This window comes from Megalops cyprinoides, chromosome 4, assembly GCF_013368585.1.
Source record: "Megalops cyprinoides isolate fMegCyp1 chromosome 4, fMegCyp1.pri, whole genome shotgun sequence".
NCBI classification, from domain to species: Eukaryota; Metazoa; Chordata; class Actinopteri; order Elopiformes; family Megalopidae; genus Megalops; species Megalops cyprinoides.
Genome location: NC_050586.1, coordinates 20020141 through 20046323, shown reverse-complemented (window position 1 = coordinate 20046323; position 26183 = coordinate 20020141). Strand labels below are relative to the sequence as shown.

Genomic DNA, 26183 nt, shown 5'->3' with positions numbered 1-26183 from the left:
TATTAAGCATCAGTCCGCTTTCAGCAAATCTGTCAACGATATTGACAATGTTGTCCACCAGGGGACCCTTTTTTGTTAAAGGCCTTCTCGAAATAGCCTTAACAAAATCAGTGCAACGTCGAGATTATTGCGTAATAAAGTGGAAACAGATGGAGAGGTGCATATCTTTACAATGGTATGGGTGGCAGTGTGGCACAATAGTTACTGAAGTGGCTTTTAACTAGAAGGGTTCCAGGCTTTGTTGCCTGGGCGGCCATGGCCATTGTACCTCTGAACAAGGTGATTACCCTGAATTGCATTAGCAAATGTTCAACTGTATAAACATGTAATATGTTAAAATATAAACATTGAAAATCACAATGAATGAGGGTTTTACACACACAAGCAAATATTAAGGTATTTTGTCAATGTACCGTACCTAATGGCTGTTCTGTTCACAGGGTTTTAATGAATAAAGCAAATATTTTCCCTTGTTATGTCATCATTTTAGCCCCAGTATATTTTTTAATGAACAGTGAATCAGTTCATAAAGTAAATTCACAGCTTCCTTGTAGCTCCAACAGTTTCCCCAGAGAGCAAGAGAGATGCATAACCATGTTTGATTTTCAGACTGGAGACTGGAGGCAAACATATACTTTTAGAATATGTAGTGTCACACTCAGCTCCTCATTCAGTTCTGCATCTTTTTTTTTTTTTCATTTACTCAGCTATTACTCTCTTTGTCCTGCTGTTGCTAAACCATGCGTTCATTTTGTTTGCAGCGATCACTAATAAGAGACAACTGGTCTGTCGTTCACTACGTGTCACTCATTGCAGCAATGACTGTTGCCAGGGCAAAAAAAAAAACATTCCACCACAGGCATTTACACATAATCTACCATAAATAGAAGACACGCCTAAAACCAGGTAAGAAGCACGTGACATGCCCTGAACGTAAATTCCTATTACACACACACACGCGAGTCTGCAACCACAGTCACATGTATTGCACCAGCTAGATGCTAAACAGCTGATCTCCTGGAAATCACCTTACCTTTCCACACACGCACACACCCTTCAGTATGTCACCATGACACTGAGGCAGTCATTTCAACCACTTTGCCACCGCCCTAAAACATGTGGCAAACAAAGCCCTGAGCATGAGGGTGGAATAGCGCTACTGCCAGGGTTATTGTGGAGCAGCCAGGTGTCTGCGGCCTAGGGCTTTGACGCAGCAGGGGGGCGGGGTAGTACAGGTAGAGCTGTTGCCATTTTTGGGTGCATGATTATAATTATCTCAGAGATTATCAGTATCGCTATCAGTATCACTGTCAGTATTAGTAACAGCAGCTTTTTGTTTCAGTTCAGGAACATGAATCTAGGAATGGAAACTGTTGCATGGTCAAAGGATGTGGTGAGGTTTTTTCCAAGATTACTGATGTCAACATTGAAAAAAAATGTTTTTGAGGTGTAGTTATGAGGAAGTTTTTTTTTTGGGTGTAGGCGTATTAGTGAATGGCTCCTAGTGGATGGTCCCTGTTTGCTTCTATTCTTCTAAGCACCCTGATTGAAATGATCTATTGATGACTTCCTTCATTCTCTGCTTGTTGCCTCTCTCTGTGGTCTCTTTTGAGGATCTATCATTTTGGTCTGTCCCCCTCGTTTGTGCCACGCATATTCACTGCAGAACACCTGCTCTTACTTACCACAAATGCTTCACCATTTTGCTCCATTTTCTTCAATCTGTTCATTTTTCCCACATCTTTTCCCACACCTCCTTTACTGGCAAAGTATCTGCCTGTTTGCGCGTATACAAGTGAGTCTGAAAATGACCATTTGCAAGTGATGACGTGGGCATGCGAATGTGAATATGTGAGGTAGTGTGTGGGTGTACGATTGAGTAAATGTGTCCTGGCAGAGTGTGTACGTGTGGGTGATTGCATTCATTATGGGGGCCTAGAGTGTGTGTTTGTACAGTAAGTGTAATTGAGCATGTATGTGGGCATGCATACTGTGATGTGATTTGGTGTACGCGTCTGCATGCGTGCAACAGCAATGGGCATTGTGGCCAGAGCAGTCTTGAATGGCAGCTTGCCGGGTCTACTGGACCGAGATAAGCTGGTGGATTTGCCTAATCTGACAGGCGTGGGGAGAAAAAGGTCAGCAGGACACTAACCCTTGCACTGACACAGTGCCTAAGCATATGGGCACACTGAACCATATAAACCAACTGTCTTGCTTAGGCACACACCGCTGACATGTCACACTGCACTCTGACCTCACTCTACCTCCTCTCCTCTCCAACTGCGTTGGAGTACTGAGACTGAACGCAGGTCTGGGATCTGTACCAGCAAAGTTTATAACTGACAAAGACTATTAATGTGATTTTATTTTTTTAACACAGGTCCAGAGGCAGCTCTGACTGTGAATGAGGCAGGTGCAGCAGGGAATTTAGAAACCTTTCTGTCACTGCTGAGTTCACAGAGGCCGTTATTTCAGAGTAAAGCGCACCTCTTCTTACCACTGACTGAGCTCAAAGCAGCCCTCCCACTGAGAAAGGCCTGGTCTGCTGCCCTGCTATCACATCAATTCTTCCACACCACCAAACTCAGTGGCTGCGAGAGCAGCAAGGCATCAGGCTGAAACCGTTCCCATCACTCTCATACTTCCTGAAACTCTTTTTTTCTTCCATACAAAGGTGAGCCTTGAAACCCTTCGTTCCTCTCCTCTCTCTCCAGCCCCCCATGCAAGAGACAGTCAGTGCAGTTCATCATCATCATTTCCCAGCAGTCAGTTTCAGAGAGGTAGTGAATGCAGAGCTTGCTCTATAGGGGTCTCGGTTTCCATCTGGAAGTGGAACACTTCAGCAATGAATACAACTGCCCTCGGTTCAGCGCACAAAAGCGAAGGAGAGCGAATCGCTATCTGGGAAAAAGTCACGGGCTGCAGGCAAACAGACGGCACGATAAGGGGAGGTCAGGGTGCACGTTATCAGTCCCCAACTCTGGCCTTAAGAGTGGAGTTAGCTGAGACGGCACCTCGCATAAACTCCCTCCGCCTCACACCTCCTTTTGAACAGCACGCTCGGGGTCTTGGCATTCTTCCTGCCTTTCTGAGCGAGGCGGGCAGGTTTGGAGGAAGATTGCTTCGTTTTCATTCCATTTTACTGTTTGAGATTTACAAACCCCAGCTGCTTTTGAAGTGAGTGGGGACAGAGGTGGGAGGGAGAATCGTGGTGGCATTTCTCATGAGGCGAGCTGTGGAAAAGGCAGTAATCTGTATTGGACACTCCAGGGCCATTTGAAACATGGACATTCTTTGCCATAAGCTCAGGGCGGGCAGGAACTGAGAAGCTGGTGCAATGCATTTGTGCCCCCCCCCTCCCCCCCCTTCCTCTTCTGATCTGGTTATTGAACACCAGCAGGCTTATCTGGTCACAACCAATGACTTAAGCAGCAGATTACTGTCTGAGAAGTACTCCTGAAAAGGAGCTAAAATTAATGCTCAAGATGTTGGCATTTTTATGTGCCCACCACAGATAAACTGCGTGATGGAGGCAAGCTTGTTGTGCCACTTTGGAATGTGTCATCTTTCTGCAGCCTGGATAGGCAACACAGTAGTTCACTCTTCTGGATGACACTGGTGTTAGGAAAAAATAAATCAAGACCAAGCAACATGTAGGTAAACAACTGTTTTTATTTCTTTATTCTATTCATGTCACTGGCAAATATAAATTACTGCTCCACATTTCACAGAATTTTTTTCTCATTTTTAATGTATTTCTTTTTAAAGTCCACATCGTCCAAATTCCTCAGTTCTAAAAATAAGTGCACAAAAATGTCCACTTTTTGTATGTTCTGCTTGTTTAACAGACGTAAACCCTTATGTTTAAGTTTAAGTCTGTCCTGACTTGTGTGTGTACGTGTGTGTGCACGTGTGTAAGTGTGTGAGTGGGAGAGCGACACACCTGAGACACAGCCACAATGAGAAGGAATGACCTTTGTAATATATATAGCTATGTTTATAATGTATATATATTATATACATTATATAATATATATACTGCTGTGGTTATCATACATTTGTCTGTTTTAAGGCTTTAGCCACTTTGTATATACATAAACAAACTATACATACAAAAAAAAAAAAAAAAAACGATGATTCCCAGGTGATGTCACCTGGTGTACATGGACTGCATACAGATAATGTGCAACTCTGGTTTTTAAAACCGCAGTCTTGATCTTAAATAAACCACACCTGCTTTCAGGCAGATGCTGAAGCACCAAGGTCTATACAAAGTGGTGGATGGAAAAGGGGAAAAGGGAACAGAACCAGAGAGGCCATGCCTGGCCCTCTGCACCACTTTCCCTGCTGCCAGTGAGTTGGGGGGAGGGACTGACCATGTTCACACACGAGGAGAGAGGGGTGGTGTGGAAGACACCAACAGGAAACACACCGGGGGAGGTCTTTCAACGCGGGACGCAACACATGAGGTCTTGGAAAGTGGACTTTTTTTTTTTTTTTGCACCTTTTTACTCATAACAAATAAAAACAAGACAAAAGCATAACTATACAAATGGCTATTTAATCAAACGAGAAACCCACCCCCATCCCTCCCTCCCCCCCAGTCCTTCCTCTCTTTCTGAAGACAGCGACGACACGGATTGACAGACACTATCCCTATCCCAGCGCACACACAAACCGGCCCCACCATGCCCCGCTCCCGAGTGCAAACCACATGAACATAGAACCCCCATCGCTGATCACAAATCGTTCCTTTCAGTTAATTTCTTTTTGTCGCATTTTAGGCTTTAAGAACTACAATGAAGCAGCATTGCACAAACAGACTGAATAAATAACATCCTACTTTATTTTTCTTTCATTTTTGGTTTTGTTTTTTTTTTTTTTTTTTTTTTTTAAATAGGTGCCACTTGTCACGCGAGTTGAAGTTCCTTTGGTGTTATGCTGTGATGGTGCAGGAGAGGTGGCTGGTGATAAGCACTATACCCTGTTCCTCTTCCACGTAGCAATATATCCCCCACAGCTACCTTTCACTTCCTCATAGTGTGAAACATCATCTGACATCCTGACCAAATGAAAGCTTCAACCACCTCGGGCACCTGCCCTGAACTCAGTGATTGTTCCCTCTCCGCTGTGCAGATAGTCCACCAGCTGCCTTGGAGTAAAGAGAGGAAGAGGGGGAAGCCTAAGGCACACAGACATGAGAGACCGCTTCACACCTGTTCTCTGCTCGCACCATCACAGCACTACCAAGCCTCTTCTAACTGCCTCCCTTTTTCACTTTTGTACATTTTTATTACCTTTTTTAATTATTTGTCTTTTTTTCCATTATTTGTATTGGTGGCTTTCTTAAATTTTTCGCTGGCATGAAAGATGGCTTTTCAAAAATGGCTAAATATCGTGTACCATGAATTATGGGCAAAATGCTTCAGTTCTAGGAGCAACTTCTCACTGTCTGAATGGACACAAAAGCCTAGTTACAAAAAAAACAGCTTTTAAACTTGTAGTTTCACTATACTGTGCCAACCAACTACACATTTAAAACACAACCTGGAAGAACAAAATGCAATCAAAGCAACGACTGTCTACTTTAATGAATATATTAAGTAAATATATTTTAGTATACTTAGATCAAATATAAATACTTTATAGTTATCCATATAGATATATCTTTTTGTAAACTATTTACATAAAACTGACTACATTTCTCAAAAATAATAAATACAGAAGCAAGATGGCGGAGTGTCCGTGCAACATAGCATTCTGGCTCTCATCTGAGGGGACACGCGAACACACCTGCTGCGTATGTTCTTTTCAGAAACCAAGGCAAGTCACCGACCTCCAGCGCTAGAGGGTAACTCCTGCAGAACTGCCCCACCCCAGCCACGAAAATAACGATGAGGAGACAAAAGGACACTCCTCAAAGAAACTCACAGTCCTCAGCCGGCCTGCTCTAAGTACTTTTACATGGAATGTGCTTTTCTCTTGTAGTTAGTCAGTCAGTTAGTCTTCCCTTCTTACACGTAAATGGCACAGTGACCGTTTACTTGACCCTAGAAACGACGCACATTAAATGATGCACAAACGCCGCTGTCGTCAGAGAGAGGAAGATGTGGGGCAACCTGACATTGCCCTGCCCCGTCACCCCCACCCCCCTGTACCCCGCCCTCCCCCATCACAATCTCATGCTGCACATTGCTCTTCACAACAACATATTTTTCTTGTTTTTATAATAAAAGTTGAGGATGGCCGATGTGGTCTAAAAGTAATGGGTATGAAATCTGACCGTAGAACAGATCATTTACTTGACCGTGTGGTAAGAATAACCCCTCATTTTAAAGAACCATAAAGGAAATGAGGGAGCCCACCGATAAACCAGGCTGAAGGACATGCCGCTTCAGCAGCACTGCCCGTTCCAGCAATATTCAGTTATTAAGCAGGACCCCAACCCAGCACTCAGTGCCCAAAACCCCATTGGGGAGATGCCCATCGTGGATGCAGAGAGTAAGGGGAGATGTTTTCAAACATACTGTAGCTGCAATTCCTTATGAGACATATAAAAGACAGCACAGACCAAGACAATCCTTCCTATTCTCTAAGTGCAAAATATCCTCTGATAGTCACAGCCTTGTGTCCATTCCCCCATCACTGGAGGGTTCAGCCTCATGAATGGGGGTTGGAGTTAGTAGTTATGGCTGCTTGTGATTTGCCCGCAGAAGGGCAACCGCGTGGTCTGACCACGTTCTCATGGCTGATGTCCGTTTCTGACTGAACCAGCAGAGAGAGAGAGGCAGCGTGTTGAGTCTTGGCTGGATGCAACACGGCTGAGAGGGAAGGGGGTTCTTGTGAGTCCATGCGCCTGACCGGGCCAGAGGAATTAGAGCGGGCTGTGCCAGTGTCGAGTGAGTCCACCTGATTGGACTGTCAGGAGTGAAGTGGGCGTGAGCAGGTCAAAAAGGCTCCTGGGTGTGTCTTGGAGAAGTGTGCGGGCATGGGGCACAGATCAGGCTGTGCGCGTGTCTGTGTCTGCATGTGCGTGTGTGTGTATGCGGGGACGGGGGACGGGGTCAGTCTCTCAGCTGGAGGGCTCAGGCTTGGTTGGACCAGTAATGCTGGGTGTCAGGTCTGACTCGCAGAGACTGGTTGTGGGTGGAGGGGCGGTGGGCTGTGCTCTTATAGGCTGCAGCCCAGCACCGTGGTCTTATCCTGAGGGTCGGCGAGGCGGCGAAGGCTGGCGCTGGAGTAGCCCTCGTCGCTGCAGCTGCTCCGCAGGCTGCCGCGCTCGTCTGAGTCACTCACACTGCTGGTGCTCCACTCCAGGTCCCCCAGAAGGTAGTCCGTGCCCTCCACGTCCACATCAAGCTCTTCTGTAACACACACACACAACGCTGGTCAGTCCACTGGGCTGACCTTGTGCCTCTACAACTGCGTCTCAGCTCTTGACGGCATACAGAGAGTAGGGCGAGAAATGCACGGGCAACGGAAAGGCATGGGAAATAAAGGCCGTAAGCCAGGAATGTGATGGTGTATGTGTGTGTGCAGCGGTGAGCTTTCCCTCCTCACCCTGGTCTGAGTCGGACTTCTCGGAGGAGACGGTGGAGCCCATGCTGTCCATGCGTGTGCGCTCCACCCCCAGCTGCTCCAGGCGGCGCTGCAGGTGTCTCTGCTCCCGCTGCAGCTGATCAATAGTGTGCTGGGCCCGCCGCTCACTCTCCTCCAACCTCTGCAGCACACGGGCACACAGTTACACACACACCCCTCCTCCCATCTCCACATATTTTCTCCAATATCTACAACACACATACACACACACACACACACTCAGCTGCACATACACATACAGATCTCTGTAGCATCGAGCAGGCTCTATACCTTGATGTGTTCCTTGGCCTTCATCAGCAGGCTAAGGGTGGTATGCCTGTTGGAGTCTGGTCCCAGGGGTACAAGTGATTTCAAGCGCTCTAAACACAGCCGCAAGTGTGCCCGCCTGGAAGCGAGAGAGAGAGAGAGAGAGAGAGAGAGAGAGAGAGAGAGAGAGAGAGAGAGAGAGAGAGAGAGAGAGAGAGAGAGAGAGAGAGAGAGAGAGAGAGAGAGAGAGAGAGAGAGAGAGAGAGACAAACGCGTCACGTGGGTTCTTCCTCTCGCGGCTTTGTGCCTCACACCATCGGAGCTGTCCTCCAATCTGTAAAGCCTCGTACTGTCATGTTGCTGCCAAGTTTCTGCTTGATTACTTATTTTGCAAACACAGGCTCCTTTGGCACGCACCTCGCCTGTTTAGTTCCAGTGCGATGGTTTACTCTAAGCAACAATGAGTCCCACAGACACCTAAGCTACAGCCGTGGGGACAAGGCTGCTGCTGTCCGGCATTCTGTTCACGGTTTCAGGGGGACCAGTGTCCACCTCCCTGCTCCTGTCCAGTGGACAGTGTAACTGCAGAGAAAAGCAGGTGTGTCCCTCAAACAGTACAAGCCTGACACTTCTTTCTACATATGTATTAAGGTGAATAATACTCTTCAGATCAGCTCAGTGAAAAATTCACATTACAACTTACATCTGAACCATTTCTTCTACGTTGAGAATATTTCTGAGCATTACTGTGGGAAGTGTGCAGCATTAATTTCCTTCTTCTATCCACCCTCCTCCTCTCCTAACATAGCCTTTAGCAACGTGACTGTTTGATTGGTCTATTTACAATGTACTGCATGTACTCTACTGCCGTCACAAGGGGTTAAAGTGTCCTGCCAACACATATTGTACACTTTGTAACTGGCATCGAATCAACTCACTGAGATTCTTTGCTTTCTCACCCTCAGACACATTCACACCTGCGAAGTGCGCACCCTTTGCACGTGAGCACACACACACACGCAAATGAGATTTCAAACTCTTTCTGCACATAAATGAACCTTCATGGCAATTCAGCAAGATAGAAATGGATGTTTTCTATTCCTTTCAATTCACAGGTTTTTCACAGTGGGCTTGAAACCTCTGCGTGGGTTGGCCTGTTTGAAACCTGCTGCAGTATTCTACACACAGCGTGGGTTTCTAATCAACAGCACAGGAGAGGAGGTATGTAATCATGCACATCCTGCTCTTTGTAATAAGGTCTATGGTGTTAACATGGCACCAAACAGGCATTGTGCTTCACTCACATAAACCCACACAACTCCATACTGTTGAACGTAGTCATGAGTGCAGCATGAGAATTGGGGGGTGGTCTGTGACCTGTTTTGAGTTTTCTATTGGGTTTGTTCGTGAGGACTTTACCCGTGCTGAGCACCACATAAAATCCTGCTACAGATTTTGTTTGTTCCCAAAGCATTTAGTTCTTGTGTCCCTTTCCCTCCATGTTTTTTTACTCCATCTATCTCGCATGCTCCCAATCCCTCTCTCTCCCTCTCTGCTGTCTGTATTGACAGGTTTCACAGCTGCTCCAGGCCGGGTGGGTGTCTGTGACCACATGACCCTCTGTTACACAACACGCCTCCCCCGGCAGGCTTCTGCTCCACGCACACAGGCAGGGGTCGCGACCTTACTATTTTACTGCCTGAGTGCGAGTAACATCAATCAGTTCCAGCACTCCTGTCAGAGGAGTGGCTCCGTGTTGGGAAGCAGCCCCTTTTACTTGAGAGAGATAGTGGGTGGGTGTGGAGGTGAGGATATGTGAAGTTTGTACAAAAGCGGTGGGGGTTTGTACAGCGCAGCATGACTACACAACCCAAATTCAGACCTTAAGAACGGTTTCTGCGTGGTAAGCTATGGGCCATGATAATGACTAGACTTGAACTGAAAGCAAAAATGCCAAATATTCTTAGTTTTAGCAATGTGTACTTTATAGACTATTTGTTTTGAGACAGAATACAATTTACTTGCATGATGCCAAAAAAGAGATTCATCAGCCCCAGGGAAGCATTTTTTTCCAGGAACCTACCAGCTAACTTCTATTCTATTAAATCAAAGATTAAGGTTAAACGTTTCCCCCAGTGGTTCACCAAACATTTAGTAATGTTTACATATCAAATACAGAATGCATGTCACATTAACATCTAAAATGGAATAGTAATCTGCAATTTACAAAATGGACTAAAAGAGATCCTATTAGTAAAGATTACCATGCTTTTACCTCCCAAACTAATTCAATTCTCTTTCCTATACAGTTGCATACTATTTAGGTTTTGTAAGCAGCGGTTTATATCATTCCATTTTCAAATTTCACATTTCATTGTGGTGGCCATGCTGAAATTACAGCTCAGTTTATGATTTTGCAAGCACTCTCAGGTCATGATTTAATTTAAGAGAATCATAAAACATTTATTTACAGGCATCGCCTTCATGAATATCTCAAACAAATTACATTTCTCTCAAGCTACAGTGCTACATTTCACAAGGCTGGCTGAAAAGCTCTACGCTGTGGAGCTGCTGAAAACTTGAACTCAAAGCAGAATTAAAAAAAAAAAAAAAAGAAATCACACAGGGTATCAGAGCGCTGTGTGATAACTGAGCACGTCCGTGACGGTGGCCTTGCGTGAGAGAGCCAGACACAGGCTTGTTTGCTGGGTGGAGCTGCGAGGAGGACAGCAGTGAACACTCCCTCCATCCCCTTTCACAGAGGGCAGAGCAGGGCGTGAGGTCCTGTCTGCGTCACCCTCTTTCTCTTTCGCTTACCTGCAGCCTCCCTCAAACCGGTTTGGAGGGAGCTGGCAGGAATCGCATACCTCTTATTGTTGTGGCGTTGGAGGGATCAGGACCTGCTGCTTGTTACACAATGCAAACCGCACGCTGGACTCTTAGACATGCAGTGGTGGGCCACAACAAAGATGTGGAGATGGGGAGAGGTGTGTGAGGGAGTGCTCATGGGTTCTTCTGCAGCAGGTTATTCCAGTTTGGGGCCCTGTGTTTTGAAGTGTGAGATTTTTGCATGTGTTTCTGGACTGTTCGACAGAAGCCATGACTGCTGCACTGACGTCACATCTCCTGGCTAATGTACGTGTCCAATGCCCTGATACTTCCTACCCAAGTACAGGAAAGAGAGCTGGAAGAGTTTTCTGGGAAACCCCAGCAAGAGAAAGAAGGTTAGAGGGTAGCACCTGCCTCTTAAAACTGTCAATTCACTCCCACCCTTTCGCATCCAGTCCTGACCCTGACCTCTCAGTAATTACCTCCAACCTGAGAATGAGGGGGACACAAAGGGTTGCAGGTTTCAGGGCTCACGTTACAAGCCCTGGCCAAGCCGTGCGCTTCTCTAGTGGCAGAAGAAAGATCAGGGGAAATATTTCAGATCAATTAAGCGGTGCTGAGACATAAAGCTAAGCCTCGTTCTTGAGGCCATCTGTAGAGTGATTTACAGTATCCCTGATGCAACACTGCAGCCTCTCTCTCTGCAGCGGGACCAGAGCCCACTCCACAGCTCTGGTGGGTGTCAGGTGTCTAGCTGGCGCTCCCCATGGGAAAACCGAAGGGTTTCTGCACTCTTTATGACAGAAGCGATGCGCAGAGAATACCATCAGCATCACATGACCTTGAGGTCACAAGGTTCACACTCCAGATCTGGTTACACACCGTGGAAGCCAAAGGAGTGTGTGTATATGCGTGTATGTCATTGTCTGTGGGTCCTGGCTGAAGGGTGTGAATACACATTTTCAAAACGGATTACACCTGTACTTTCTACGTTGTCCACACTTACCAGACCTGGGTGAGGTTAATCCTGCTCTGAGATACCGAGCACCCTTGAAAATACGGCTTCATTTTTTTAACCAGTGTTAACTGTGAGTGTGTACTGTACCTTAGCACCTTATTTGACTAAAGATGAGCAATGCAGAAAAGCACAAGGATGATACGTCAATGAAAAAATTTCCATCCAGCTTTGTAACTTTACAGTGAATACACAAAGGAGGGAGACTATGACAGTGGCACTTGCTGCCAAACCCCATTAAAAGATTAAGGTTAGCTGTGGCCTATGATCATAGCTTGACCTTGGCTGTCGATTGGGAGAATTCTTATTAATTTGAGGGATGAAACTAACATTAAGTAGGACCTTGAGAGGAATCGGAAAAAAACCAAGTCATTTTCCTCCAGTCCACACTGGGCTGTGACAGCTTCGGAATCACTGTGTTATCAGGCAGAAGAGCAGACATAGAGCATATTCAATACTGTAAACGCATGTATGTGTACTAACACAGAGCTGTGACGAATGCTGTTAGTATTCACCCTGAAAGCTGCAAGACTGAAAAGAGCCTTCATGCCCTATTTACGCAGTGGTAGTACAGTTATCAAATGCAGATGGCTGCCACCAATGTCAAAGAGGTGTGTCTGAATCAATTTTGGGACTTTTTCAATACTAGCACACATGCTGCAAGCAGCAGATTGGCTGGGAAGAAGGTGTGACTATGCACTGGCCAAACCAGGACGCCTGCCACTTTTAGATGCACATTTGCACCAGCATAACATAAAACACCAAAAACCGGTGGACGACACTAAAATTCAACACTTGTTGCAAAGGTAATAAATAAACTTAAAAAAATGTAAAAAATAAAAATGTATTCCTTCAGTGATTTTCATTAATAAACAAGAAATAAATCCACAAAAGACAAAAATCAAATGGGACACACAGGCCTTAACAACAAAGCCACTCCCCCTTGCCTTTTATAAACTCAATGCTAATGTTAGCTCCACTTTAGTCCATCATTGACATATTTTAACTTCAAGAATCCTAAAAGTAACCAAACATGAGACTAAAGCTTGCAGCAAAATTGCTGTCTTCTGAATGTTAGTATACAAGTACCTAGGCAACTAATAAAACTGAACAGTTGGCTACTGGTCAGGACAATGGTACCTCAGGTTTAAGGACCACAAAAGCTACAATCTCCTCTACACTGGGAATGGGTTTTGAAATCAGTTGTGAGCATGAAATATGATCTCAAAAACCACTTGTCAAGTGTGGTGCAGCTTATTTCTGGATCCAGGCTCTTGTCACATTTTTGACACAACATATATTTGATTAGTAATCCTTCCCTGTTGTTGGTGCTCTGTCATTTCGAAATTAACTTCATTGATATGCACTGCATCCATAGTTGTACGTAGTTAGTAAAACAAACACAAAAGAAATTAGCTGAAGATCAAATAATGTTGTATTTATCGAATCTATATAATTATTTATTTACCAACAGCAAGTTTAAACATAATATTGCTACTTCTGTAGTACCACCTGTGGGTAGATACTTCACCCACACATTCAATAAATATTTATATTTTTAATGACTGTTCCCTGTCAATTTCACTGGTGTTATAAATATACTTGTAGGAAGCCATCTTTTACCTGGTGGATTTTTTGGACCCCATAAAACACTAACCACCAATACAGCTAAACCGTTGGGAAAACCAAGGAGACAATCAGCTATTTTGGCAGAAGTGTAATATTTTGCCATTCACCCCATCCTTATATCCATATTGCACTATCACTTGCATTGCCCGTAACACCCTCTTTTTGCGCTGTCTAAACAGGACTCTTGGTCCCCAAATGAGTTCAGAGAAATGCAGAGATCCCCACACAGTATCACCACACATGTAACTCATATGTGACTTTAGGCAAATGAGTTTATGAGACTGATGACTGATGAGCTATGCAGGCGGTGCTCCAGCTGGGGAAGCCCTGGTAGCCTCTGCATTTTATGCACTTTGAAGCTTCCTGACAGGCCTAACTGTACCATTTTGAATAGTTAATAATAACCACTGATAGAGCTTAGTAGGGGGGTGTCAGTTCATCTTAAAATAATCAGAACTGGCTGTAAGCGCACATGAATCCAGTTAAAATCACTTCACTGCATTCCTTCATGCCAGCCCTCTTAAATCCAAGTTCAAGTCAGAATCTTAATGACACTGGAAGACCTGTTTACTGTGCCCTGTAGCTAATTATACCTTTTTTCCACTTTAGATGTATATTTTTAAAATGACCGATTTAACCAATAATACCATAATTAGCTGCAGCAATAGTTTGAACAGCCACTTGTGTGGGATGGTGTTTCAAAGGAATACTCCAGGGATATCATTAGTTAAACTAGCACTGGCTAGCCTTGTTATAGCTGTGTCAAAAATGTCCACATGTATACTCATCTCAAGGCAGCAAACAATACACACCTTCTTTACAGTTCACCAATTGGCTCATGTTCACTGTTGTGTCTGATGCTTGTCAAGATATCTGCAACAGGAATGGCTATCTAAAGTACCACCTATATGCTGTCACGATTAGCTTATTATTAGCTTGTTTAGGCTTCAATTCTTCTGCTAGGTGGCTGGTATCTTATCAAAAGTCCTGGAGTTGCGCCTTGAAAGCTAATGCAGATGAATAGTGTGACAAGCACAATGAAAACTGATGTAGTTCACGTTTAAAGCAAGAACCCCAGACTTCAAAAATTCTACTCCTGCAGAGAAGCTAGACGTTAGCTAAAGGTGCTGAATGACCATTTGCATGCCTACAAATTTCTGTTAGTTGCTGTTTAAAACATTTGAATGTTTACTCAGTGTCCAGGGACAAAATGGGAAAGCATTTGGCTAGCAACTTAGCTTTATTCTTTGTGTCTTCTGCTTTTTGAATTACTAACAGCAAAGCCTAAAGTATGTCTCTCTAATCCTTGCAGGCAGTGGTCTGTTACTTATTAGCTACTTTTGTAATAGATGTTATATGCACATTTCTTTCAGATTATTGCAATTGTATTATTGTTTTATTGTATTCATTAATAAAACCAAGAAGCATTGACATACTTTTGAGGAACACTGTATGGTAGCTGCTGTGTGCTTACAGAACTGCGTTATGTTACTTATTTATGATTACACTGAGCACACTGTGTTGAAAATACTGGACTTAAACTCATCCCCTGGATGAAAATATGCTGAAAACATGACCATTGTAATATTTATTTTATAAGTTGTAAGGAAATTTCAATTCTTGTTTTTACAAAATGTAGAGCCTAAATAGTGTATGAAACAGCATTCTGCTGTGGTTGAGTATTGGAGGATGTACATTGGCACGCACCTCATTTCAGGATTTCCTAGTCTGAGTTCATGCCTACAGAGTGGTTCAAAAGTCAACATAGGAAAGGGGAAAGCAATAAAAAAAACCCTATCCCCTTGTTACACTCTCTACCCATTGCTTTCATTTTAGCCAATGGTGTTGTTTCAACACTTTGAATTAGTGTTAACAATTTTGGCTACTCTGTAGTTATAGGTTTAACTGCATTTTTTACACATATATGTTATTTTATGGGGAACCCCCCCCTCATATTCACAGTCGCTACAGTTACTTTAAGTTTGGAGTCCACTACTATGAGGGAATTTCCAGGAAAATAAGCTTTCCTTTCATTTCCATTTCAGTTCATTTCCAATTAACAAAAATCTTAAATCATGGTGAAATTTCCATGCCCGAACAATCAAGGTAAAGCCTATTCCAAACGGCAGTCTGATAGTGTTCCCCAGAATAAAGAACCACAGGCATGAATTGTTTTATTACAAACAGGGAGTATTAAGAAAATCAGGCACGCACATTTCCATGAATTAAAAACAGAAGACAATGTTTTATAAAGAGCACAGCATTAAGCACTGAAATGGATTCATGAATGAATCAGAGCACTGCCGAGCCTTTCCAAACAATGCATGAGAACATCACAGAATCTGGTCACCTGATTTTTTTTTTTTTTTTTTGGAAAGCCACATCAAAAATGGCTTCACCACACAAAAAAGTAAACAAGTAGTCTCGACTTCACCCACCCCTCCTGCCCACTTCAGCGTTTCTCGTCGGAATACGTGGGTCGATTTTTTTTTTTTTCCTTTTTGGCTCAAAATAGCCAAAATCTAGGAAGAGAATCACATCCCTGTTTTTTTCCAGAGTAAATGCATGGTCATTGTCCACACATACACAAAAAGTCACGCATCTAACATGCTGATGCATTGCCTAACTGGACACACAAAACACACAACAGTACAGATTTGGTGCACCAAGGAGCCCGAACAATGGGGTTCGACAGTCAGTTCAGAGCTCTCTGCCATGTTCCATTTAGTTTTTTTTCTGCCCCCAGATGACAGAGTGAAACACATTTTAATGAAGCTGTCTTTGGTAGAATAAGCGAGGGGGGAGAGGTAAAATGGCTGCCATGTGCATTGTTAGTGTGTAAGTTGATTAAGTCAGTAGTACCCGCACAGACACGCTGTCCCACCTCCACAGGCCTCGGCCTCCATGCCATGCATTATTCAGGGTGTCTGGGCTCCGCAGCCTCCCAGCGGTGCCCTTTGTCCCATCAGAGTGGGACCGCCACACAGGCCCGTCAGGGACACAAGGGAGAGCCTAATTCATTAGCATCGCTCCTGAATCCCCGTCTCGGCCCACATCCTCACCCTACCCCACCGCTGTCTGGTGTGCACTTCATGCCCTCACATACACACACGTGTACTCAGAAGTATACGAAGTCAGAGACAAAATGTAGGGGCCTAGGATTCATACCTTATGCTAAACATTCAAACTTTGTATGAATGCAGTGTTATTCTGGCAACATGCTGGAGCAATGTTCAGTAGTTACTCTTATCTTCACTACATCACTATAATCTTACAATCTAACAGATAAGGGAACAGAATCATAAGACACAGTCGGACTGACAGAGAACTGGGCCTACCTGTTCTTCTCCATTTCATTGTGCGTGGACCTGCAGGGAGACAGAGAACAGATGTATTAACATTATGGACCCTCTGCATCAGATAATGTGAGCAACCAGCCTGTGAACATTTGTTTTCCGTCTTTAACTCTTTTTATCATAAGCAGAATACAGCGAAGGGCTGAGTGCTTGTGCAAATGCACGTGAGTGCATGCATGTATGTGTATTTTAGGGAGGAGGCAGGGGATTCAACATGTCATAATACCACCAAAATGAAACTGTGTAGAGGCGGAGTCAGTATGAGAGATTGGTACATTGAAGCTCACCCTAAACTGTGCACACTCCCCTTCCACACAGAGGCCCGGGGGGTAAACTTAGCAACAGTAACCAGAAACACAGGACAGAAACGGAGCTTCTGTAACTTAGCAGTGTCCCGGTTGCTTTATTACGCCATGCACATGATACCAGGCTATAAAGTGACTACCTCCGGCTTGTGGGTACGCACTTTCATGTGGGACAGGGGGGCTTTGGCAGCGACAGGCCGCCGCAGGAGAGCCCCCTCACCGGCCACATCCCTGCGTGATGTTCCTTCATCTCCTGCCCCACGGAGCGCAGCAGTGTCTCCGATGTGGGGGTGCACTGACAGAGAAGGGCTGCATCTTTTCTGAAATCACTGAACGCAAAGTCCAGCGAGTGACAGCATGCTGGAAAAGTCAGCGGAACGGGAGCTTAACTGACACTCTCCTCCGTCTCCAACTGACCCCCCTCCCAACTTGACCCCTTTTCCAAAATTAACTCAGACTCCTGTCCTGTCCACACTGAGCCATCCCTCAAACCTTGACCCTGGAAATTACTCAGCCTTATGAAGCCAGGACATTGTAGACGCAAGACAATAAAAATATGAATTCTGATCTGACCAACTGTATTGCTGTTATCAATTTATAAAGGCATGGTGCTTGGGGTTTCTCACCTGAAGGTTGTTGTGACCAAAATATTATCCTTTCTGTCTGGGAAGTTCATGCAAGATGTAGTGTGCCAGTTTCTCTCTCTATTTTTTAAGTATTCTCAATGCACTTGGATAGTTAGCATAAACCAAGTTTCATAAAAATTATAACAACATCGATAGTACCAACAACAAACACATATTACTGTAAACGATTAAGGCATTACTTAAGGTTGGGAGTGAGTCCTATGCCATGTGGCTGAAGAATGTAAAAAGGATACTTTCGGTTCCTATGCTCTTATCTCTGGCAAGACACATTCCTAAGGTGGGCTAGAGCCAGCGGTGACATAACACTCTTCTCCAGTACTGTGCATGCCAGTGCCATTTCTAACTCTACATGCTGCTCTACCTCAGTGTCAGCTCGCCTGCATTACGGCATATCGCCGGCAAACACAACCATCCCTTATATTTCTGTGTAAAACTGTCGTACCCCCTCTTCCCTGCATTGTACGCAACCATATTACAGTATGTTGCTGCACGTTCCTCTGCTGCACAAACCTCTGCAGATGTACACACAGCTACGCTGTCATTTTTCAATGCTGCACAGCAACAATCCCATAGAGCAATGCCATACACTTCTTCTGTATATGCATATGCTGTAACTTTCTGCATTAGTCTATAACACACCTTTACTACGTGGTCCAATATGCATTCATGATATTCTGTATTCCATGATGACCCCACTGGTAACAGACAAAGTCTGACCACACAGAGATGTATCCATACATCACAATTATAGCCCTCCATGTGTATTAATGTAGAAGATGTGTGCGAGAGCTGGGAGATTGCTCTCCTTCTCTGTAATGGAGGCGATCTAGTGACTGCTCGAAGAGAGAGAGAGAGGAGGAGGAAGAGGGGGAGGGGAGGCACCACTACACACCACCAGGAACACACTCCCTTCCCCCACACGCCACTAGTGAGCGAGGGAGAGTGACGGACAGAAAACGAGGGGGAGGGGGCCTGGGAGCCACGTTTGTTCTGAGCCAACTTGCAAAGGGCTGCCCCACATTCTACCACGGTTTTGTGAGTAAAATACAACGAAGTGATTAACCTACACATGAACTTGAAGAGAAAACACATGCGTTGTTAGAAGGACGTGTCAGTGCAATGGTTTTTAGTGAGTGCTAGCTGGGGCAACTGCACAAGTCTCGATGAGACAGAACTCTGGATCAACCAGTGCAGATATGCTTCCAGTTTTTGATAGCATATTTTTTTCAAGCTCACAACATTATATGACAGTATACTAATGTTGTCAAAATGCGAGTATTTCATAACATGTCATTCAACGTGTGATTTCCTTGGTTACTCCCTTTTGACAAACAAATATTTGATACAATTAGCTTGTAGTTTTTTCTTGGTAGTAATGCGTACACTATTGAACACACCCAAGAGAATACTTCTTTTTCTTGATTTGCCAGTTTCTAGCTCACTCAACACCATGCCAACAAACACCACACATGCCATTGTAAAAAGCATATCTGTAGATGGCTGGCAACTTGGCACACACATTCATTAATGCCAGGGTTCGGTGACTCAGGCAGAGAGCTATGTGAACATGGAAGAGCAGGCAGTCAGTGTATCTGAGCGTGTGTGTGCTCGAGTTTGCATGTCAGTGCAGGAGAGAAGAAAGGAAGGTGGGAGCACGCTCCCTCTGGGTGCTGATGTGGGAGGGGAGATGAGCGAGGAAGGGGATACTCAGGAAGAGTGGAAAAATCCCATTCGAGCAGAGTGAGTGGAAGGCCTGATCTCTACGTTTGCCAATGCGGCTTCGTGATTGTCATACCGTAAACTACAGGGAAGCAACAGAGGTTCTCAAGGAAAACGGGTTCTCAAGGAAGAAGGGTTCTCAGGGAAAACAAAGAATTCCTCACCAGTTTCTGTCTGACTCAATAAATAGTGGCACGCTGATTACATTGTATCTGCATAGCATTTCACCGTACTTCACAACTTTGGCATATATACAGGGACTACAGGTTGAAATTAAAATTTAAAATCGTGTAATTACATCATTACAAAGAGTGCTGCTGCCTAAAATGAAGAGGTAGCTTTCTTTTACTGCCCATAATTTTTTTCAATGTTCTGATTAAACACTGCGATTTGTTTTGCTCAAGCAAACAGGGACCAAGTGGGTTACATTATTTTGTGTTTCCTGGGCATCTTGCAGGCGACTGCAGATAAGTTTAGTTTCCTTGACAATGTGACAACTGAATGTCAATTGTGCGTTACAATTTCCAAAAAAATGTGATATTTGCTGAAAATTATTATGACATATTTGCTAATGTCTTACTTTCCTATGTATACCCTACTCTGGGGGGACCTGTGCATGTTGCTAGCAAAACAAGCCTATAAGCTTCACTACATTTTTATGTCCACTGTACTCTTTAAGCAGTATAAACCAATAACTGGAACTACTGCTCAAGGCCAAACATGCATGGTTGGCAATCTGACCTGTCGACAAGTTATAAGAAAAACTAATTATGGTAAACTCTAACTCTAGTGGATAGGGTTTACGAGGACCCCCCCCCCCCCCACTCCTTTGAGATGGTTAACTCATATTACAGTGGTGTTCTATCATGTTAAAGTGAGGAAGGTATACTTTAGGGGGTGTAATAACAGTCACATTGATGTGAACTTCTATTCAATGCCACCTCCTTCCTCTCCCCCCATTTGACCAGTCACTTCATGGAATATCAAGTTCAAGCCTTCAATTTCAGTGACTTCCATCCAAAATTACACATATATGGTCAGTGTCTACTGCCTCTTCCTGCTTTCCTGACTAACCTATATGGAAAAGAAGCCATTGCTGGTAGTACTGTGTCCTGGACATGCTGCTGACCTGAGAAAAATGGATAAACCCAGTCAAGTAGTCCCTGAATCCTTCATCACCTGTGTGATCTCTGGCTTGCTTATTGGGGATATTTATGGTTTCATTCATAAACTGCCTTGCTATCCACTTACACCACACTGAGCTGCTGCAACTGAACCTATCTGTGTTGACAAACATGACTAATTTCAATTTCTCTACACTGCACACCTCATATGGTTCCAATTTAACTTATTAATTGGGAACGGGAATTAATCTTACTGCACCAATTAGATGTGACCTTGCTGAAACCATCCCTTTGTTACTGCTGTATTATATTATCATCTTGCTATGACTTTGGCTTATTTTTCTTTTGGCTTATCTTTTGTTTACTGTTTCTTGTCTGTATCAGCCCATTTAGATTTTTCTCAGTTTTTTCATTTATTTGAAATCTGAAATGCAATTATCACTCATGTTATCACTATTCCACCATCCCATCATCTCTCTATAATTGCATTTTGTTTTCATCCTCCTTTTTATTATGAAGATTTTTATTATTCTGCTTACATCTTTGACAATACAAAACTATCTTTCAGTCTTCCTTGTGTTACACTGCAGAAATTGTTCAGTGCTATGTAATATGTGTAGTATATTACACAAAAATGGATTGCTTGATGGAATGTGAAAGAAGTCAATTCACATTTTAATATGAAAATACTGTAGTTTTATTCAGGAAAAGTAGCATATGGAATTGAATATGAAGGCTGTCTAATGGCTAGTTCAGCACAGCCTCTGGTGAATCTATATGTGAATTAATAAATATATCCACGGTCACACATGCACGTTACACCCATTAGCGTTACACATGCATGGAATACCCCTGCTATACTAGTATGCTAGTTGATAGTAGCGTATTCAATCAACATGATTTTGTTTACATGAGTGGAATGGGGTGTCTGCTTGTTTAGTGTGCATGCTTTAACCTCTCTGCATTCTGTGGTTACAGAGCTCCTACGCTGCGTTTAGGACACTGCAAAGGATTTTATACATGCCTAGTGGCAAAAGGGAGGTTGCAAGCCCAGTGCTGGAGGAACTGTGACACTTGGAAATATAAAAAGACGTGATTTCACACTTAAAACTGGACCACTGGCATATGAATTCATATTCTAGTAGCAGTACCAAAGAAAGAAGCCATAGGAATGCCTGCATATGTGCGTGTCTCTCTCACTCTCTATGTTTGTACAAGGGAGAGGACTGCGACACAGAGCTACCAAACAGGCCAAACCTAATATTTGAATAACACAGGGTTCCTATTACCAAGACAGCTTTGGTATAAATAGACACGACCCCTCCTTTACCCCTTGTTCAGCTTTAATATCCAGTTATCTAGAGTTACTGGCTACCCAGACATCCTGACACAGATTAGGTTGGTAGCAGTTTTCAGAGCTGGTTGTCTCCATAATCTGGATAACAGCAGAACATCATGCCCTTCCAGCAGACTCAGTCTCAGGTCACTGCTCTACTGCAGACACCTTGAATTGACCTCAGTCTGGTTTGATTCCCCCACTGCTCCAATTGCTTACCCCAAATTATTTTGCCCTTCTCTAGCACTATTTGAATAATGTAAAACAGTCAGCTGTTCATGCACACAGACCCCTACACATCACAGTATGATACAAAACATCTAAGTCCTGCAAATATTATATACCATTCTTGGCCGTGTTGCATCACAACAAATAATCCTATAAATACATTTACACATATGATTCCAGCCCTGAGCGGAATGTGACTGCATGTCATTCATATGGCTATTTTGTGTGTTGCTTGTCCTCCTAATCTACTACACTTCTATGAAACCAACCTCACAAAAGAATTTCCAGTAAACTGAAATAGAGGAATTTATCTGCATGTTAGAGCTGCAGCTAAGGGCAGGGTTTTCAAACCTGGACTGTGTTCTGCTGAGCACCAGGTTCCCTCCGGGGCAATTAGACACGTTCTTTTAATGTTCTCCCTCATCGCTTCTTTTATGTGAATGAAATTAAACGCAAATTGTCTCACGAAAAGGTGCAGACGAACCCTGATGAAACTGAACATCTTAGTGACCAGGCGCCTGCTACTTGTCTAAGCAAGCAAAAGACAGCAGATGTGTTTTCACAGTGATGAAATGATTTGATGTCAGTTGTAGCTGTGTAGGATGGTTGGAATATGCGACGCGGAATCCAGACGCAACAAATGGCGGGGGGCAATTGTACTGGACTCACCCTCTGTAACAACAGGGCTGCACCATCTCTGTTGTGCTCCCTCACCATTAACAAAATGCGGAATGTATATTACTCTGGGAATGAATATGCACACAATACACATGAATGCACAATTTGCACAGCTGGGTCATATTACCTGCTGTTGGAACTTTTCTTAGTTTTATTTTTTCGTTTCAGACTGTCCCTTTCTTTGCTGTTGCTGTAGGGTAACATGGAGGCATAGCCATGCTCTGCTTCTGTAAAAAAAAATTATAATAAGGGATATTACACCAGTGAGATCAATAGATTTTGAACTGCCATACATTGGACAATAATTATCGACAGGAAAAGGAAAAGATCATTCAGTAGGTTTATCGAGAGCGTTGTTTTCATCACTTAAGACACAAACAGGTTCAGTGCTGGCCATGTGAGTGTGTACGAATGCACACACTGATTCAACGTGAGAATCCATCGCTCTCGATTCAATGATGTCATCTGAACTTGAGTAAACCCGTTACCCAGCCAAACCACAACAGAGAAGACGGGGTGCGCTAGGACATATCCGATCGTGTACAAGATCCGATGAAACAGGCTAGCCAGCAACATATGTAACATGGTTACTGTACACATGCATCCAAATATGCCTTCATGGCAAACCGAGATTACAGCATATAATTTTAACTGATGACTGTAGTTTTAACAGTGAAGCTTGTACACAGTTCTGGTAGCAATGTGCATCTCAGAAATGAAGGCAACGTTGCCTGGCTCTCGCCATACATACCGCTGCGTCCTCTCGAATGTAGGCGCAAGTCAGTATATCCTAACATGACATCGATGCAAAAACAGTAATGCAACATGTAGCACTACCAATTAAATAATAAAAAAAATCTTTCCTGAGTCAATGCAATGCTTTTCATTTGTTTTAGTGCATGTCAAAACATGTCTGCAGACCAGCATGCTCTGATGCACAGTGCCTTTTTACGTCAAAATAATAACAATAAAATATGAATACTCGTTGATTATTGTTACCTCTTTCTCTGCGTTCCAGGTACTCAGCAGCTTCGATCAACATCTGCACCATTCCGACCGCCGCCATTTTCCACAATAACACCGATAAAATGACAATCCGGGTCAGAAATGGAAAAAGAACCTGCCGCTCTGAGCTACACTTTTACTACAGTGTCAGTCTTCCAGTGGAATTTACAGTTGATTATGCACTTTTTTGTCCTTTTCTTCGTGTACGTCGTGATAAAACGTCGAGTCTGCCAGCTAGCTTGCTGTTTTTATTTATTTATTTATTTAACTATGCTTGATTATTTTTGTTGTTGTGGTAGGGAAACCCGGGTTCAAACGAAATGTTGCTGTTTTTAGCTGACAGGCTAACAGATTTCTACAGAGATCATTTAGTTAGCCAGGTAGTTAGCTAGGTGCTAGCTATTTGAATCCAACTGAGAACTGTTGTCCTTGTATCTTCTACCTGCAGCTATCTAGAACGACAGCTAGCTAGCAACCAACAACAATAGCTAGCTGGCTAGCGAGATTAGTTGCAAGCAAGCAAAGTGGCCAACGTTAAATCTTCTTGCAATGTAATTGTTAGAAATAGGATATTTTCTGTCAAGTTTCCTTCGTTTGATACCGACCTGGGTGCCTAAACGATTTTAAAAAACAAAACTAAGAAAACCACAGCAAACGGTTTGTCAAAAATATTGCTAGCTTCTGCTATATTTTAAAGTTACACAGTAACCTCACGTTAGCTAGCCAGCTAACTTAGTTATAAACAATAGCTATATAGCTTTAAAATGTTTCTGACAAAAGAAAACAATAATGTTATCTAGTTATCTAGATAGACACCTCGACAGCTAGCTAGCAAGCTAAGTTAAACTTATATAAAATGTTTAAAATGTTCCAAAACATTACAGAAATTCTAGCTCGCCAACTATTAACACGAACATCAGCCTCCCCAAATTCAAATACAGCCAGCTGGACTACCTAGCTAGCCTGTTTGGCAGTTTAGTAGCTAGCTTGTTACGTGAGACTCGCTCCTCCGCTCGAGCTGTACAGACTGACAGCAACGAGAGCGGTTTGTTTATTAAAAAATGGTACAAAAACGTCACCAGCTACTCACGAACGTCGCCCTAACCGGTAGCAGTTAGCTACGCGTTTTTTCTGCACTAGTTACTGTACGTCTCAGGCAGCCTGTGTGAACTTTGCTGTGATTGGAGAAGTGACAGATTATACCGATTCAGTATTGGACGGAACAACTGCCAGTTTCTCCAACAACAACAACAATATCCGAAAAGCTGTTGTCAAGCTGTCAAAAAGCAGAACATGTGCAACTGACAGCCACGTTAGCCATTTTGGCTCAAATCAGCTGCTACAAGTCATATGCTCGCGGTCATGTCACAGAGCCATAATGGCCACCGTTTCTGTATTCATTATGCCCATGTGAGTCCTCTAGGAAACCCATTGGTTACATTCACCGCATACCGTGAGTGTACGGCAGTCTTGATTGGTCGTTACCTCTCAAGAGCCGCCGTGGCAACACCCCGTCATCCATAGAAAGTCACGCCCCATACACATGGCTGTTTTTGCACGCTGTGGTCAACTATGGAAAAACTGATTGGATTGTCAGTAGAGTCGGCTTGTTTTGTGAGCTGCGATTGGCTGAACACATATGTTTCTATACTATTGGTTATCCTCTCGTCCCATCCCATTGAAGATGCCCCACTTTCAATGAGGTAATGCGGAAATGTGCTGCGGATAGTGTACGTGAGAAAACATGCAGAAATCTGTTAAAAAACCAATTGCAAAATCAATTCGCAACGCTGTTCTGTTCTATTAAATTCTTCAATAATGTGTGTATTTAGCAACTCTTGCGGGGCCATCCTTAATTACACATTGCAAGGTAACTATCTCTCAACACTTTTCTCCAGGATTAACCTATTTGATCTTTTCTCTGGACTAAGACAGGGCTTTAACGCTTGTTTTTGTAATCACGTTTTTATTATTTTCCAACACATGTTTTGATACCACTGTTAGGACTGCACAAGACAAACACAGAAGGCATGGGAGAGGTGTTATCATAGTATATCATTCCAGTCCAGACCTGCATAACTAGAAAAAGCTGACAGAGAATAAAATGGAAGACAGCTACATGAAAATGAATCATAAAAATCACAAAATTGGAAACTAGCAACTTAGTGTGAATAAAATACAGTTTAGCCATGGGAATTGCAGTGCTGTCATTTCTGTGAAAACCAAGATGAAAGAACTACTGGGAGACCAGGCAGTACTAATGTTTGTCCAATACCCCAGCCTCTCCCCTTTTACACAGACAAGTAGGCAATTGGGGTGGTGACACATGAATGATAATGATAGAAAGGAAACACACACAACCCATTCTGTCAGGTGTCAGACAGAAAGCAGTTAATCAAAAGACCAAATATCTGAAACCCCTCTTATTTCATCAAGACTAGCAACAGCGGACACAAAGCCTTCA

The 26183-nt window shown here is 43.5% G+C and overlaps 1 protein-coding gene across 1 annotated transcript; it reads right to left on the bottom strand.

Moving 5' to 3' along the window:
* Positions 1-5678: 5678 nt before the first annotated feature.
* Positions 5679-24513, bottom strand: mxd1 (MAX dimerization protein 1). Its single transcript, XM_036526501.1, has 6 exons — positions 23714-24513; positions 22842-22941; positions 16660-16689; positions 7873-7987; positions 7564-7723; positions 5679-7367 (listed from the first exon to the last, which is right to left on the bottom strand). The coding sequence occupies exons 1-6, from the start codon at positions 23778-23780 to the stop codon at positions 7174-7176; spliced, it is 666 nt and encodes a 221-aa protein (XP_036382394.1). The 5' UTR covers positions 23781-24513; the 3' UTR covers positions 5679-7173.
* Positions 24514-26183: the final 1670 nt, after the last annotated feature.

Excerpts from the sequence above, each read along its gene's own strand:
- mxd1 (XM_036526501.1), bottom strand. The coding sequence starts at position 23,780 with ATGGCGGCGGTCGGAATGGTGCAGATGTTGATCGAAGCTGCTGAGTAC. Across the intron at positions 7,724-7,872 it reads AGGCCAAGGAACACATCAAG|AGGTTGGAGGAGAGTGAGCG; the intron begins GTATAGAGCCTG and ends CGTGTGCTGCAG. Across the intron at positions 7,368-7,563 it reads GAAGTCCGACTCAGACCAGG|AAGAGCTTGATGTGGACGTG; the intron begins GTGAGGAGGGAA and ends TGTGTGTTACAG.